The sequence below is a fragment of the Eptesicus fuscus genome, chromosome 6, assembly GCF_027574615.1.
Source record: "Eptesicus fuscus isolate TK198812 chromosome 6, DD_ASM_mEF_20220401, whole genome shotgun sequence".
Lineage (NCBI taxonomy): Eukaryota > Metazoa > Chordata > Mammalia > Chiroptera > Vespertilionidae > Eptesicus > Eptesicus fuscus.
The window spans coordinates 25,961,797-25,977,980 of NC_072478.1; the positions used below are offsets into that span (position 1 = coordinate 25,961,797).

Genomic DNA, 16,184 nt, shown 5'->3' on the forward strand with positions numbered 1-16,184 from the left:
GGCACTGGGGAGAAAAAGATGGACAGCTATAATACCCTCAACAATAAAGAATAAAAAACATTTTTTATGTTTTATTATGCTAAAATGTAAAGAACACAAAAATTCCCATTTGAGCCATTTTTGGCTCATTTATGCCAAATGTACAGTTCCATGGCATAAAGTACATTCACATTGTTGTGCAACCATGACCATTGTATTTGCTTGGCCTGGATTTTGCATCGAAGATCATAAGTGAAGTAAAATGAGTCCATACTTCTATTTTCTTGAATTCTTGCTAAGTGATTTTAAAATAGAGATTCCACCAGACTCCAAAATGTGCTGGTGGCATTCACTCACTTTCTGTGTGCTGGAATGAGTTGTGTAAGATGGGAAGGAATTGTTTCTTATGAGCGGGGTAGGAATCACCTGTATAACCATCAGAGATTGGGGCTTGATGGGAGATGTTTGAGTACCATTTCCATGTACAGAAGATCCTGCAATAACTATATCCATTCAGCAGAAACCATACCTCGAATTTTGACCTTTGCTAGGGCCAGTGATAGGCAGTGTGATACTCTGTCGTGATGCTGGCAGCAGCAGGGAGCCAGAGCTCCCAGTCAGCCAGTCATGGAGGCAGACAACCGGCACTATGCACTGCAGTACTAAATGCATTTTGACTTTTGGTATTTTCAATTCATGATGCGATCATTGGATGGAACCGCAGGGTAAGGTGAGGAACATCTGTAAGTCTTTACTATTTTGTTGTTGTTAATCCTCACCCGAGGATATTTTTCCATTGATTTTCAGGGAGAGTGGAAGAGAGAGGCAAAGACAGAGAAACATGGACGTGAGAGAAGCACATGGACTGGCTGCCTCCTTGCAGGAGCCCCAACCAGGGCCGGGCTGGGGAGGAGTTGGAAACCGAGGTAGGGGCCCTTGATCTGAATCCAACCAGGAACCCTTTGGTCCGAAGGCAGAAGCTCTACCCATTGAGCCAAACCGGCTGGGCTGTCTTCACTATTTTACTTTCTTCTCTGCCTGCCTCCCTCTCACCTTACCTCTGGTCAATCTCTTTCTGTAGCTCACGATTACGCTCCTCCAGCTGCTGCTGAAGCCGCTTTCTCTGCTGCTCCTGGGGCAAGTGGCTGAAATCCTCAGTCACCACTGTCTGCAGGGAGGAAGGGAGCTGAGTTTGGGATTGTGGAGTGTGAACTTCCAGGCCCCAGGACACTCATAAGACACACCAAGTCCACCTTCCGCCCCACCCGAGGTTCCTGGGGGGCAAGGCCATGCACTGAGCAAAGCAGGTCCAAGTCACGCAATGGGAGGCGTGGGTCCCGCCTCCCGGCCGCTGGGCAGGCTGGCGGGGCCCTCCTCCGCCCTTGGAGGCCTCACTTACCCCATGGCTGCCTCGAAGGCTGAGGAAGGATGCTAGCCGCGGTTTGACTGACTTACTGATCTCACCAGTATGGCCAAGGGGTTGAGGCAGGAGCGGGGGGACTGGGGTCCATTAGGCAATGCTGAGGTCAGGGGGGCCCAGGGGGGACTGGGGTAAGGGATACGGCTACCGGTGGAGGACGTGCGTGGGCGTGGGGGGAGAGCGGGTAGAATATAGAGAATGACTACAACATGGACTGATAAAGGGACGCAATAAAGGAAAAAACAAAATGGAAAAAAGAAGAAAAAAAACGGTAAGAAAACCACAACTCAAGATGCACAATCACACAGAAAATGCATGCAGAGAACAACACAAAAACCTGGGAGGTGGGGGGTGGAGGGGATTAGACTGTGAGGCAGAAGGCCAGACCCCTCCTTCCCCCAGTGTCTCCCACAGCCCCTGCATCCCGTGCCCAGTACCTAGGATGGGGTCTGAGGGCGCAGGGAAGCCCACGTGTCTGCCCCCCACCCCCAGATTTCTGGGCTCACAGTCCACAACATGGAGGGAGATGCATGCAGAAATCAAGTTCTCATACAGATATAGGGCCACAGGAGTCAAGGGCAAGCTGAGAGAAGGGTCAAAGGCGTGAAATATCAGAGAGTTACGTGGGCGGGGGGGGGGGTTCCCCGCTGGGTAGGGGGACACAATTTATACATTGAAGTGGGGTATCAAGGGCCAAGGTATAAACTAGGGAGAGGGCAGTTGTAGCAGCTATAAACCAGGAGTGTCCAAGTATGTGCTTGACACTGAAAACCAAAAATCACAAGAAAAAATAGCCTGAAGGTTGGGACCCAGCCTCAAGGGTGAGATGAAAAGAGACCGGGGGACTTGTATGCATGCATATAAGCCTAACCAATGGACACAGACAACAGGGGGGTGAGGGCATGAGGGGGGTAGAGGGGTAATGGGGGAATAAGGACACATATGTAACACCGTAATCAATAAAAAAAATTTTTAAAAAGAAAAGAGACCAGGGGGAGTCCCACAGCCAGCATCCCAGGCCTCACCCAGCCCTAAATCCCACAAGCAGGTCTCCTCTGAGCATCCCGAGAAGCAGCAGACACACACCACAGCCACCCACCCTCCCTTCCTGGCCCCCTGTCAGCCTCAGGGGACTTGCAGGCCAATCACCGCTTTTCCTCTAGCCTGGGCCGGCAGCCAAGACACTTTGCAGGGATGATTAAGTAAAGGGTCTTAGATTGGGGGCTTATTTTGGATTCTTCAGGTGGGCCCAATGTCATCACAAGGGTCTTGATAAGGAGGCAGAAGGATGAGGGTCAGAGAATGAGATGTGATGATGAAAACAGCCTGGAGTATGTGCTTTGTAGATGGTGGAAGGAGCCATGAGCCAAAGAACGCAGGCAGCTTCCAGAACCTGGAAAGAGCAGATAATGGATCTCCCCTACAGCCTCCAATGGAACTAGCGCTGACGACCTCTTCAGACTTCTGCCTCCAAAACTATCTATACTAATAAAAGGGTAATATGCAAATTGGTCACGACACCCTCACAGTAACAACCAAATAACAGTCTGCGTGGGGCAACCAGGTGGGCAGGGGGGGCAGTTGGGGTGACCAGGCTGGCAAAGGGGGGCAGTTGGGGGCAACTAGGCCAGGATGGTGGGCACTAAGGGGCAACCAAACTGGCGGGGGGAAGTTAGGGGCAACAAGGCCAGCAGGGGGGGCAGTTGGGGGTGACCAGGCCAGCGGGGGGAGTTAGGGGTGATCACGCTGGCAGCCAGAGGTGGTTAGGGGTGATCAGGCTGGTGGGGGGGGCAGTTAGGGGTGATCAGGCAGGCAGGCAGGTGAGCAGTTAGGAGCCAGTGGTCTCAGATTATGAGAAGGATGTCCGTCTACCGGTTTCGGCCCGATCCCAGGGATCGGGCCAAAATCAGCAGTCAGACATCCCCCAAGGAGTCCAGGATTGGAGAGGGTGCAGGCTGGGCTGAAGGGACCCCCTTCCCCAGTGCATGAATTTTGTGCACTGGGCCTCTAGTCCTATATAATAAAGATCTAGTATGCAAATGGTCATCACGCTATCACGCAGTAATTACCGATCAGGAGGAGGATGCAATACGAGGCAGGCGTGCGCGGGTGGGCAGGACTGCATGCGCTACCAGTCACCAGGAGATGCATGGAGCAACTTTCAGTCCCTCTCCCCAGCTCCTGCAGGCGGTGGCAGCTCCTGCTGGCTACCACTGCAGGCGGCGGGGGCCATACTAAGTGCAATTTCACACACTGGGCCACTAGTGAGATAATAAATAGATGTTGTTTTAAGCCACCTCATCTGTGGTCATTTGTTTCAGCAGCAGTCAGAAATTCACAGAGTTTAGGGCAGTGATGGGCAACCTTTTGAGCTTGGTGTGTCAAACTTCGCCAAAAAACTGAGCATAACTCAGGTAGTGTGTCACTTTGAGGAAAAAACTAACTCCAAGACTCTAGTCACAAATGTTTCATCCTCAGGGGCAGCAAATGTTTCATCCTCGGCATGTGGCCGCGTGTCATCAGAAATGGCTACACGTGTCAGTGCTGACACGCCTGTCATAGGTTCGCCATCACTGGTTTAGGGGCACAAGCTCTGGAGTCCAGCTAGAGGTTCTTGGGCAAGTGCCAAAGCCCTCAGTTTCTTCATTTGTAACGTGGGGCTAGAAATAGCACCGATGGCATGTGGAATAAACCAGATGCATGAAAGAGGCAAGATGCTGCCAGGTGAACCTCATGGAGACATTTGCTGTCGGTTGCACGTCTTTATGCATTATGCATCATAACTTTGTAGAGAGAATACAAAGGTGTGTTCTAGGGGAAAAGTCCCGGTTAATGTGATGTAGATGAACTGGAAGAGGTGAGTCTACAGCAGGGAAGCCAGGGAGCACAGGGTGAAGAGAAGGGATGGGCTCAGAGAGACAGTCCAGGGTTGGACACAGAGGCGAGGGAGAAGGAGGAAGGGAGGACCCTGGCTGGGAGGTCTGTTGGGCTATCAAAGACATCAGGCAAGAGGGGGAGAGGGGGTATAACCAAAATTACATATGTGTTTCAGGCACATCCAGTGGTCACTACGTGCGGGGTGCCACGCTGAGCATTCTGCTTGCCGGATGCCCTAAGGGGAGGTGCATGATTGTGAATGTCCAGTGTATAGATCAGGAACAGGCTGGGAGAAGTCAAAGCTAGAATCAAAATCTGCACACCATGTCCTCCCAGGATGCGGGTCTGGTGCCCAGGCCTCTGCTGCGTGTGCATGAAAGCATGGGGGAAGGAGCCATAGGGCAGATGGGTTAATTCAATCAGGTCAAGGTTACCTATGAGTTAATGAGTAATGAATGGAGTGTGTGGGGTGAGGGGAAGACCGGGCTGCAGGTTGGGCAGTGGGAGGCCTGGCTGTGGGTTGAGGAGGGAAACTCTCAGAAAGCAGTGTAGCAAGGACCCTTCTTGGAAATGGGGGGCCAGGAGTGAGGGAGGCTTCTTGCTATTTCCAGGCCTGGCAGTGCCTGTGGGGAAAGGGTGGGCTGCAGCAGGGAGATCACTGCACCCAGGCAGGGGTGGGGTGGGGGGGGGGTCCCAGGTCTCCTGCCTTTCTTCCTCTTCTCTCCTTGCATCCCAGCTAGTGTTGTGAGGCAAAATACAGGGCACCCAGTTAAATTCACATTTCAGGTAAATAACAGGTACTTTGCTAGTAAAAGTTCATCCCCAGATGGCCACTTAGGTCATCAGGCAGCCTGGCTCCACCACCCTCGGTGCCTGAATGCTGGGCCAGGTCTAAGTCCCCTCACAAGCTACCTTCCCTATCCCCCTCCATCCTGGGTTATCTTGTCCACCATCCCCCTTGCAAACTTCACCCAAAAGTCAAGAAGCCTTCCTCCTGTCACCTCTGTCCTCCCAATGGGTACCTCACTGCACACTCCCCACCTCCCTCTGGTTCAGGGGCTTCTCAGTTCCTTTAATTGTCTGAACAGCTGGGACTGTCATCCGGCTCATCTGATCCTTCAGACGGATTCACTGAGGCACTGACAAAGGAGGAACCAGGCCTTGCAGGGAGACAGAGGCCAGGCCAGGAACTCCTCAAAGCTGTCCAACCACAAAGCCTGAAGGCTCTAATAACATCAGGAAATGGGGTGGGAGTTTGGGGGCACGAGGGGAGGGAACAAGGGCAGAATTGGGGGCTGGGGAATTCTAGCAAGCACCCCACCCCAGTTTCAGAAGTTCAATCCCAATTCTGAAGAATAAGCAGGTCTGTTTGTACTCCCTCCTCTTCTAAAGAAAGTGTGTTGCAATCGCAGCAGAGGCCAGGTTTATTCTGTTTCTCTGTGCCTTCCCCACTCTGTTAACCAGTTCCCTGTTAACCCCTTCAATGGGCTTTGGAAACCAGCCCTCCAGGAATCAGGATCCTCACCCCACTGTGCCCAGACTTCACATACAGCCCTGACCCCAGATGCCCAACCTGGTTGGAAATCAAAGAGATGCACGTTAAAATGATACTGAAGCAAACATTCAAAGCTTTGCTACCATGATCTCATTGGGGGTTGGGGGGTGCAGTGGGGAAAATGACAGTTTTCTGCAGGGCCAGCAAGTATGTAAATCAATACAATTATAGAGGGGAATTCAGCTCTATCTAGTAAGATTACCAATGTCTGTAGACTTTGATCTGTGTTATCTCCTTTCCTTACAAAACACGCCCGTAGAGTGGGCAATGTGATACGCCCATTTTACATGAGGAAGCTGAGATGCAGGGTGGTTCTCTGGGGCTTGAGACCACTAATAAGTGACACAAATGGAAAGTGACACAGGTTCATAACTCACTGGCAAGAGTATGGTTTGTTTTTCTTTTAGTTTTGTTTTTGAAAATAAATCTTTATTATTGAAAATATTACATGTGTCCTCCTATTTTCCCCATTCACCCCCTCTAGCTCTCCCACACCCCAACCCTGCCCTACCCCCCGCTCCAGGCCCCCTCTACCCCACTGTCTGTGTCCATGGGCCATGCATATATGCATACAAGGTCTTTGGTTGATTACCTCCCACCCTCCCAAGATTCCCCACTCTCTTCCATGCTCCAGTCTCTGGATCTCCTCTGTTCATCAGTTAATTTTGTTATTTAGATTCCACATATGAGTAGGTCATGTGATACTTGTCTTTCTCTGACTGACTTATTTCACTTATTTCACATGCAGATCACTCCATACTGCCTCAAAGGGTAAGAGATTCTTCTATTTTACTGCTGCATAGTTTCCCATGGTATAAAAGTACCACAGCTTTTTTATCCACTCATCTACTTTATGGGCACTTGTTTCCAGATCTTAGCTATTGTAAATTGTGCTGCTACAAACATAGGGTGCATACATTCTTTCTGATTGGTGTTTCTGGTTTCTTGGGATATATTCCTAAAAGTGGGATCACTGGGTCCAATGGCAGTTCCAAATTTAATTTTTTGAGGAAACTCCATACTGTTTTCCATCATGGCTGCACCAGTCTGCATTCCCACCAGCAGTGTACTAGGACTCCCTGTACTCCACATCCTCGCCAGCACCTGCCTTTGGCTGATTTGTTGATAGTAGCCATTCAAACAGGTGTGACGTGATGCCTCATTGTCGTTTTAATTTACATCTCTCTGATGATCAGTGACTTTGAATATTTTTATATGTCTCTTGATCACCTGTATGGCCACTTTGGAAAAGTGTCTATTTAGGTCATTCACCCACTTTTTAATTGGATTGTTTATTTTCCTTCTGTTAAGTTGTATGAGTTCCTTGTACACTGAGTGGCCAGATTATTATGATCTCTGAACGCATAATAATATGGCCACTCAGTGTATATCCTATATAATAAAAGGCTAATATGCAAATTGTCCTCTCGACCAGGAGTTCAACCAGCAGGCAGGCCAGCCAAACACCCATATCCCTTCCCCCTGGCCAGGCTGGCTGGACCCTACCCATGCATGAATTCATGCACCAGGCCTCTAATATCCTATCTAATAAAAGAGTAATATGCAAATTGACCATACCTCCACTACACCAACAAGCCACGCCCACCATCCACTCAGGAGCGAGTATGCAAATTAATCCAACCAAGATGGCTGCAGCCACAGAGCCAGCAGGAGGCTTGGGTTTCCCTGGCAATGGAGGAAGCCAAGCTTTCCACACACCCTGGCAGGCCTAGGCCTCCACTCAAGGCTACAAAGTTTCAATTCTAGAAGATTAATAAATCCCAACAAAAATGGCTGCGGCCATGGAGCGAGCAGGAGGCTTGGCTCTGCTCCAGGCTACAAAGTTTCAATTATAGAATATAAATGAATCCCAGATACCAGGGCCTCTACTTGGATCGCCGGGGGTCATGGCCAGCCTCAAATCACCACAGGCCCCTTGCCCAGGCCACCCCATGCCACAAGGGAACCCCCACCCTGATCCAGGACACCTTTCAGGGCAAACCAGCTGGCCCCCACCCATGCACCAGGCCTATATCCTATCTAATAATCCTATCTAATAAAAGAGTAATATGCAAATTGACCATCACTCCAACACACAAGATGGCTGCCCCATGTAGACATAAGATGGCTGCCACAAGATGGCCAGCAGGGGAGGGCAGTAGGGAGGGACCAGGCCTGTAGGGGAGGGCAGTTAGGGGTGACCAGGCCTGCAGGGGAGGGCAGTTAGGGGTGACTAGGCCAGCAGAGGAGGGAAGTTGGGGGTGACCAGGCCTGCAGGGAAGGGCAGTTGGGGGGGACCAGGCCTGCAGGGAAGAGCAGTTGGAGGGGACCAGGCCTGCAGGGCAGTTAGGGGCAATCAAGCTTGCAGGGGAGAAGTTAGGCATCAATCAGGCTGTCAGGGGAGTACTTAGGGGGTGATCAGGCTGGCAGGCAGAAGCGATTAGGGGCAATCAGGAAGGCAGGCAGGCGAGCAGTTGTGAGCCAGCAGTCCTGGATTGTGAGAGGGATGTCTGACTGACTGTCTGTCTAGACTCAATCCTACTAGGATAGGGCCTAAACGGGCAGTCAGACATCCCTCCAGGGGTCCCAAATTGGAGAGGATGCAGGCTGGGCTGAGGGACACACAACCCTGTGCACAAATTTTGTACACCGGGCCTCTAGTATGTATATATATATATATATCCCTTTAGCATTTCTTGTAATGCTGGCTTGGTGTTGATGAACTCCTCTGGCCATGTTTTTGACTGATAAGCTCTTTATTCCAGCATCTATTTTCAATGATAGCCTTGCTGACTATAGGAATCTTGGTTTCAGATCCTTGCTCCCCATTACCATGAGCACTTCATGCCATTCCCTCTGGCCTGTACAGTTTCTGAGAAATCAGGTGTCAGCCTTATGGGGAATCTTTTGTAGGTAACAGTTTGCTTTTCTCTTTTTGCCTTTAAGATTCTCTCTTCGACTTTAATTTTTTTGCATTTTAATTATGTTGTGTCGGACGTGGGCCTGTTTGGGTTCTCCTTCCTTGGGATTCTCTGTGCCGCCTGAATTGTGTGACTTTTTTCTTTACCAGGTAGGGAAGTATTCTGCCATTATTTCTTCAAACATTATTTCTCTATCTCTTGCTCCCTTTCTGCCTCTCTGGCACACCTGCTATTCAAATATTGTTATGTTTCACATTGTCCCACAGCCCCCTTATATAATCCTCCTATTTTTTCATTATTTTTTCTGTTTGGTTCTCTGATTGAGTGAATTTTTTCTACCCTGTCTTCTAATTCACTGATGTGATTCTCAGCTTCCCCTAATCTGCTGTATATGCCTTCCAATGTGTCCTTTATTTGTGCTATGTCATTCTTTATTTCTGTTTTCATAGTTATTATGTCTTCTCTTATGCTGTTGAGCATCTTTACCATTGATTTTCTGAACTATCCAGTTCTGTATTAGATAAATTTCTTATCTCCATTTCATTTATCTATTCTTCTGGAGAATTCTCTTGTTCTTTCATTTGGGTGTTGTTTCTTTGCATCCTCATTTTGGGTGGCTATTTGGGTTTGTGGCTATATATTAGGTAGATTTGCTATGGCTCTCAATCTTTAGTGCAGAACAGTATCAAAAGCTGTTTCTGACTAATTAGATCAAGCAAAGACTCAAAGCCTCCAGAGATAGCCTCTGCCTACAGCCTGATTGGATTTAGTCTAGACTATCTAGCCCTCAGGCAATTGTCTACAGGTTTAGTGAGAGTTTTTTCCAGCAGGGTAGGGCAATTGCTTCTGCCTGGAGGATACTTGTTATTATCATTCTTTTAATGAGTCTCAGAAACACCACATTGTGGGGCTAGGTGTTTTTCAATAGTTTCCCCCATGCCAAACCACCGAGATAACAGCTGTCTGTATGAGAAAGATGACCTCTGTAGCATAAGGTAATGACTCAGAACAGAAAACTTGGGTGTCTGCATTCTGACCTCTAAACTCAGAACTCCCAACCATGGCTTCTGCTCCCACAGCTCCAGTTCACTCTGCCCTTCACTTCCAGAGCACAAGGTGAGTAGCTCTACAGGGAATATTGTGCATTGGCCCTTTAAGAGTGTGCCTGAATTTCCAGCCTTCTTTCTCTGTCACAGAGCAACCCCACTGCTTTTCACAGCCAGATGTTCTGTAGATACCCTTCTCAATTGTGGTACTCTGTTGGGCAGCCCACCTTGGAGATTAGACCCTCCCCCCAAGCTGAGATATCTCTGCAGAACTTCAGTTGCTGTCTGTAGAAGCCTGGCCAGCCCTTTTGTGCCTCCACCCTCCTACCAGTCTCTATGTGGTCTCTACTTTCCATCCTTGGTTATCAGGGTTTGCTCCAATTAGTTTTTTGTTTATTTTGCAGGAATTTTTTTGTATTTTCGTTGCAATTCCAGTTTCATCCTGAGAGCGTGTCAGTGCAGTATCCACTTACTCCACCACCATTTTTAATCTAAGTGGCAAGAGTATGGTTTGCAATTTGAGAATGTCTGTCCATCAGTTGGAGGCTGGTGACTTTCACACAATGTAATGTGAGGTAGTGCTTTTAAGAAACAGTTCTCTGTGCACTAGTAATCAACAGTCTTTAGCTGTTTATAAAGAAACAAGGTATGACTCAGGGACACTATGTAGAGCATGCCAATATTAGGTCTGACAACATGTGGACATTTGTAAATGCAAAAGATATCTGTGGAAAGAAATCATGATTCTTTATTACATGGTCATGTCTGGGACCTGGATGGCAGAAAACAGGCCCAGGAAGAAAATTATATATATACTAGAGGCCCGGTGCACGAAATTCATGCACGGAGGGGGCGCATGTCCCTCAGCCCAGCCTGCACCCTCTACAATCTGGGACCCCTCGAGGGATGTCCAACTGCCCGTTTAGGCCCGATCCCAGATCGGGCCTAAACAGGCAGTCGGACATCCATCTCACAATCCAGGACTGCTGGCTCCCAACTGATCACCTGCCTGCCTTCCTGATTGCCCCTAACTGCTTCTGCCTGCCAGCCTGATCACCCCCTAACCACTCCACTGCCAGCCTGATTGATGCCTAACTGCTCCCCAGCCAGCCTGTTTGCCCCCAACTTCCCTCTTCTGCTGGCTTGGTCACTCCTTACTGCCCTCCCCTACAGGCTTGATCGCCCCCAACTGCCCTCCCTTGCAGGCCTGGTCCCTCCCAACTGCCCTTCCCTGCTGGCCATCTTGTGGTGGCCATCTTGTGTCCACATGGGGGCAGGATCTTTGACCACATGGGGGCAGCTATATTGTGTGTTGCAGTGATGGTTTATCTGCATATTACTCTTTTATTAGATAGGATAGAGGCCTGGTGCATGGGTGGGGGCTGACTGGTTTTCCCTGAAGGGTGGGGGTTCCCTTGGGGCATGGGGCGGCCTGAGCGAGGGGCCTGTGGTGGTTTGCAGGCTGGCCATGCCCCCTGGCGACCCAAGAAGAGGCCCTGGTATCTGGAATTTATTTACCTTCTATAATTGAAACTTTGTAGCCTGGAGCAAAGCCAAGCCTGCTGCTCGCTCTGCGGCCAGCAGCGATTTCTGTTGGAGTTAATTCACCTTCTATAATTGAAACTTTGTAGCCTTGAGTGGAGGCTTAGGCCGGCAACAGGATAGCTTCTTTTGTTACTGCGGAAACCCAAGCCTCCCTCCCACTCTCAGTGGTTGTAGCCATCTTGGTTGAGTTTATTTGCATATTTGCTCCTGATTGGCTGGTAGGCGTGGCTTGGCTGGTGGGCATGGCTTAGGCGTAGCGAAGGTGCGGTCAATTTGCATATTGCTCTATTATTAGGTAGGATATATATATGTATATATATTTATTTATATATATATATATATATATTCCTACCTTTTAGATGTTAAATAATATTAATATATTATCTATTAACACAAAAATATACTTTTTAACAATAATATGCTAAGAGGATTTTGATATAAGACAAATACAAAAGATAGCTATGGTCCACAAAAACATTACTTTTTAAATCATCATAGCTATTCAGGCATTCTGACCAGAGTAGGTAAAGGGAGCTCCATGCTCCTATTGCCCTATAAAACATGCTCACCTGGACAGTGAACTCCTATGTATACTTCAAAGCCCAGCTGAAATATTTTCTCCACCAAGAAACTGTAGGAAGCGGTTATAGGGTTAAGCCTCGGACTGACCTGTGGCAGGATCACAAACAAGTTCGTTTGGAGGGCAGACCCCTCCCAGCATAATTAAGCCTGATCCTATAACTGATCCCTAGATCTTTCCTGGGTAGCTAGTGGGCTGTGGGAGGGGCAGCAAGTGCTGCCAAAACAAGTGAAACTTACAAGAACATTGTTAATTGTTTGTCCTTGATTATAAATAAAGCCTCAGCTTTGCAGTCCGGATCTGTTCTGTGGCCTCAGCCAGGCACAGAAAGATCCACCCAGCTCCCAGCTTCATGAATCTATTTCTGCATCTTGTTTTCTTTATTTCTAATATTTCTCAATCCCTGGCCGCCTCCCCTTAGAACCGGTTCGTTCATCTCTCTTTCTGCGCGGGACACGGAAAAGGGAGATCCCCGCCATGTTTGGCCCCCACCGCATCAGGCCCCTGCAGAAACCTTGTCTGACCCTCCAAGAAGCAGTTTTTCTTCTCCACATGAGATCACACTCTAGAGGGCTAGGAGTGTCTGTGTGGATTCTGCCCCCCACCCTACCCCAGCATGGAAGACTCTGGAACTAGGACTTTAACTACCAGTGTGGATATGGAATGCTGGGAAGGGTTTTGTTAATAAGTACATGGACAAATCTGGACTGAGCCAGGCCCAGATCTGACGTGGGGGGTGGGTTTCTGGCCCTCAGAGTTCCTCCACTACAATGTGGGTGTAACAGAGAAAGGTCCCTGTTCACTCACGGTCTTGTCCCTGAGGAAGGCCAGGGCAGGAGGCACTTACGCCCCTGTTGGAGGAGGACATGCCCTCAGGTTATTTACCCCAGGACTTGCAGGCCCAGGGGATTAAAAAACTTAGGAAACGTTATTGAGAAATCTGGGGCAACCCCAGGGAGGGGAGAGGCCATGGGGAGCAGAGGGCTGGGCTGAGTGGGGGAAAGGCGGGAGCCAGATAAAAGGAGGCCTCCAGCAGCCTCTGCTCAGTCCTCCCTGTCCTCTCCCTCCAACCCTCAGTCCCTCTGTCCCTCTGTCCCTCCACTGTCCCAGTACCATGGGGCCTGCCTCAGGTCCCAGCCTCCTGCTGCTGCTGCTGAGCAGTCTCCCCTTGGCCCTGGGGGACCCCATGTGAGTAGTCATGACCCTACCCCAAGCGAGGCAACTCTGAGGTGGAGTGAGCATTTGTGGGTTCAGGTCCTTGTAGAATTCAGGGTGCATTATGCCCGAGGAAGAGGAGTTAGTGGGGAGGAATGCTAATAAATGGGGCTGCCTGTGACTTTGAGAGTTTATGGGTTGGTTGGTTGGTTGGTTGGTTGTGAAATTCAGGCATTGTGCAGAGGGGGTGTGGATGTTTATGACTCTGGGGGTCTGTAGGTTTAGGGTGCATATGGTGTTTGGGGATTCTATGGATGTGGTGGTTTGACTTTACATGATTTGGGAGTTTGTAGTTTTAGGATTTATGGGTTTCAGTGTGTGTAGAGCTGTGGCGTGGGGTTATATCAGAGGAAGGGTGGATGTAGTTGTATTTATAGGCCTGAGTGATAAAGGTTTAGGTAGAGGCTTGGGGTCTTCAAGGATTTGGGGTTTAAAGATTTGGTCCATTTGAGTTTGGGTATGTAAAGTTGGGGTACCCGAGGGTCTGGTTGTTTAGAAAATTGCGATGTGTAAAGATTTAGGGATTAAGGCTTCATGAGTACATATGTGGGATCCCCAACTGTGTTTTTGCAAGTCTAGAAAATTGGAGGACTTGCTGGTTCTGGTTGGAGTTTAGGGGGTTGATGAGACCTACAGCTCCTGAGCCATTGCTGGTCACTGGCTCCCCTCCAGGACCAGGGACTGGGGAGACCCCTGTGCGGGCTGGAATGTCAGGTCCCTGGGACGACCCTGTGCACTCCTCCCACAGGTTCTCCATAATCACCCCCAACATCCTGCGGCTGGAGAACGAGGAGACGGTGGTGCTGGAGGCCCACGATGGGACAGGTAACATTCCTGTCAAGGTTACAGTACACGACTTCCCAGCCAAGAAGCAGGTGCTGTCCAGCAAGGACACCATTCTGAACAGCGCCAATGGATACCTGAGCACCGTCACCATCAAGGTGGGTGCTCACTGGAGCCGCCTCGCGGATGCCCCGCCCCCTATGGGTCTTCTCCCCATTCCAGCGCTTGGCCTATGAGCCCAGTCCCTTCCTCAGCTCTTCCCCTTTTTTTGTTTTTAATCCTCCTGCGAATATGTTTTCACTGAAAGGAATGGAGAGGGAGAGGGAGAGGGAGGGAGAGAGAGGGAGAGAGAGAGAGAGAGAGAGAGAGAGAGAGAGAGAGAGAGAGAGAGAGACATCGATGTGAGAGAAAAAACATGCTCAGTTGCCTCCAGTACACACCCTGGCTGGGGAATCAAACCCGAAACCCGGGTATGTGCCCTGATCAGCAGTTAAACCCAGTGACCTTTTGGTGCACAGGTCCACGTTCAAACCAACTGAGCCACAGCAGCCAAGGCAGCCTTTCCCCTCTTTAATTCTCCTCCCCATTTGGGTTCCTCCTTTTATTGGCCCCGCCCCTTCTAAGGCCCTCCCTCACCCTGAGCCCCTTCCCTTCCAAGCCAACAATGTCTGTGCCCCTCCTTTTGGAGCCCTTTCCCCTCCAAGCCCTCTCTTCCTTCAAGCCCCTCTCCTCTCTGAGTCTCCTCCCCTTTCTGAGCCCCCTCTACTACTGAGCCCTCCATCCTCTGAGGCCCCTCTCTGATTCCCCTTTCCATTGCTCTCTCTTACTCCTAGCCTGTCTCGTGCCCTTGCCCCCTTGCTGAGTACTCCCCCTCCCCAAACCCTGGCCAACCAGAGAGACCAGGCAGGAGTGAGGGGCAGGCTCTGTTGTGAGGAGGGGCAGGTGTGGACCCGCCAAAGGCCCAGAGGTTGGACGGTGGGCAAGGGGCCCTGGGGCAGACCCCTCCTCATGCCCTCTCCCATCCATGCCTAGATCCCGGCCAGCAAGGAGTTAAAATCACAGAAGGGGAACAAGTTTGTGACAGTCCAGGCGGTCTTTGGAAATGTGCCAGTGGAGAAGGTGGTGCTAGTCAGCTTTCAGAGCGGGTATCTCTTCATCCAGACGGACAAGACCATCTACACCCCAGGCTCCACGGGTAAGGGCTGGTGGCTGGCTCCGAGGGCTGGGGCTGGGTCATCGGGAGGGGCAGGTCCTCACTGAGCTGTCCCTTTCTCTCCCGCCACCTCCCAGTCCTCTATCGGATCTTCACTGTGGACAATGAGCTGCTGCCTGCAAACCAGAAGGTTATCGTCAGCATTGAGGTACCAGGCAGCTGGGACCCCAGACACACTTGGGGGCAGAGACTCAAGGAGAGACTAAGAGTTTGAGACAGAGAAAGAGACACTAGGAAAGACCTTAAAGCCAAGAAATAGAGAGAGGCACAAACACAGAGGCCTATAGGTGGGCAGGGATCCGGGGAGCCGGCATGGGGCAATGCTTGCACCTGTGAATTTCACCTCCAGATAAACCCCTGGTCCCTGTGACTCCGGCCCAGTCACTCACTGTCCAGAGCCTAAGTTTTCTCTTCTGAAGATTGGAGTAATTCCATAATGCTGTGTAGTAGTCTGTTCTGCCTACGGGCCCAGGAGGCGCCTGTGAGCACCTGAGGCAGGTCCAGCCCCACCTCTGCTCACAGCCTCCAGGACTCCTCCCACCTTCCAGATAAAAGCTCAAAACCTCCAGTGACCTACAAGGCACTGAGTGACCTCCCCTGTCCACTTCCCGCCCTCACCTCCTCCCTCTCTTCCCCTCACTCACACTGCTCCAGCCACACAGGCCTCTTCCCTGTTCCTCTGACACATGAGGCAGAGTCTCCTGCCCCAGGGCCTTTACACTGGTTGTTCCTTCTGCCCAGAAAACAATCTTCCTGCAAATATGCATACTACTTGCCCTTTATCTCCTTCAAGACTTTGCTCAAATGTCACCAATGACCCAATGTTACAGTGAGACCTTTCTGAGCACCTGTAAATTTGCAACCCCCTTGCATTCACACATGCACTCCACTCTCTTCCTGCCATCATTTTGGCATCCTGTAAATTGGATTTATTCATTTAATTAGAGGCATAGTTAAATTCATGCACGGGTAGGGTCCCTAGGCCTGGCTGGCGATCAGGGTTAATCAGGGCTTTCCTTCCTCTGCTGCCAGCCAGGGCCTGCCTTCATT

The 16,184-nt window shown here is 50.1% G+C and overlaps 1 protein-coding gene across 1 annotated transcript in view; it reads left to right on the top strand.

The window, feature by feature from the left end:
- Window positions 1–13,037: 13,037 nt before the first annotated feature.
- The window catches only part of LOC114229623 (complement C3-like), a 46,323-nt gene continuing 43,176 nt past the window's right edge, over window positions 13,038–16,184 (top strand). The window contains exons 1-4 of the mRNA XM_054716905.1: window positions 13,038–13,111; window positions 13,887–14,079; window positions 14,954–15,116; window positions 15,212–15,282. Of these exons, the coding sequence (XP_054572880.1) occupies window positions 13,038–13,111; window positions 13,887–14,079; window positions 14,954–15,116; window positions 15,212–15,282 (501 nt within the window). The remainder of the gene's footprint in view (window positions 13,112–13,886; window positions 14,080–14,953; window positions 15,117–15,211; window positions 15,283–16,184) is intronic.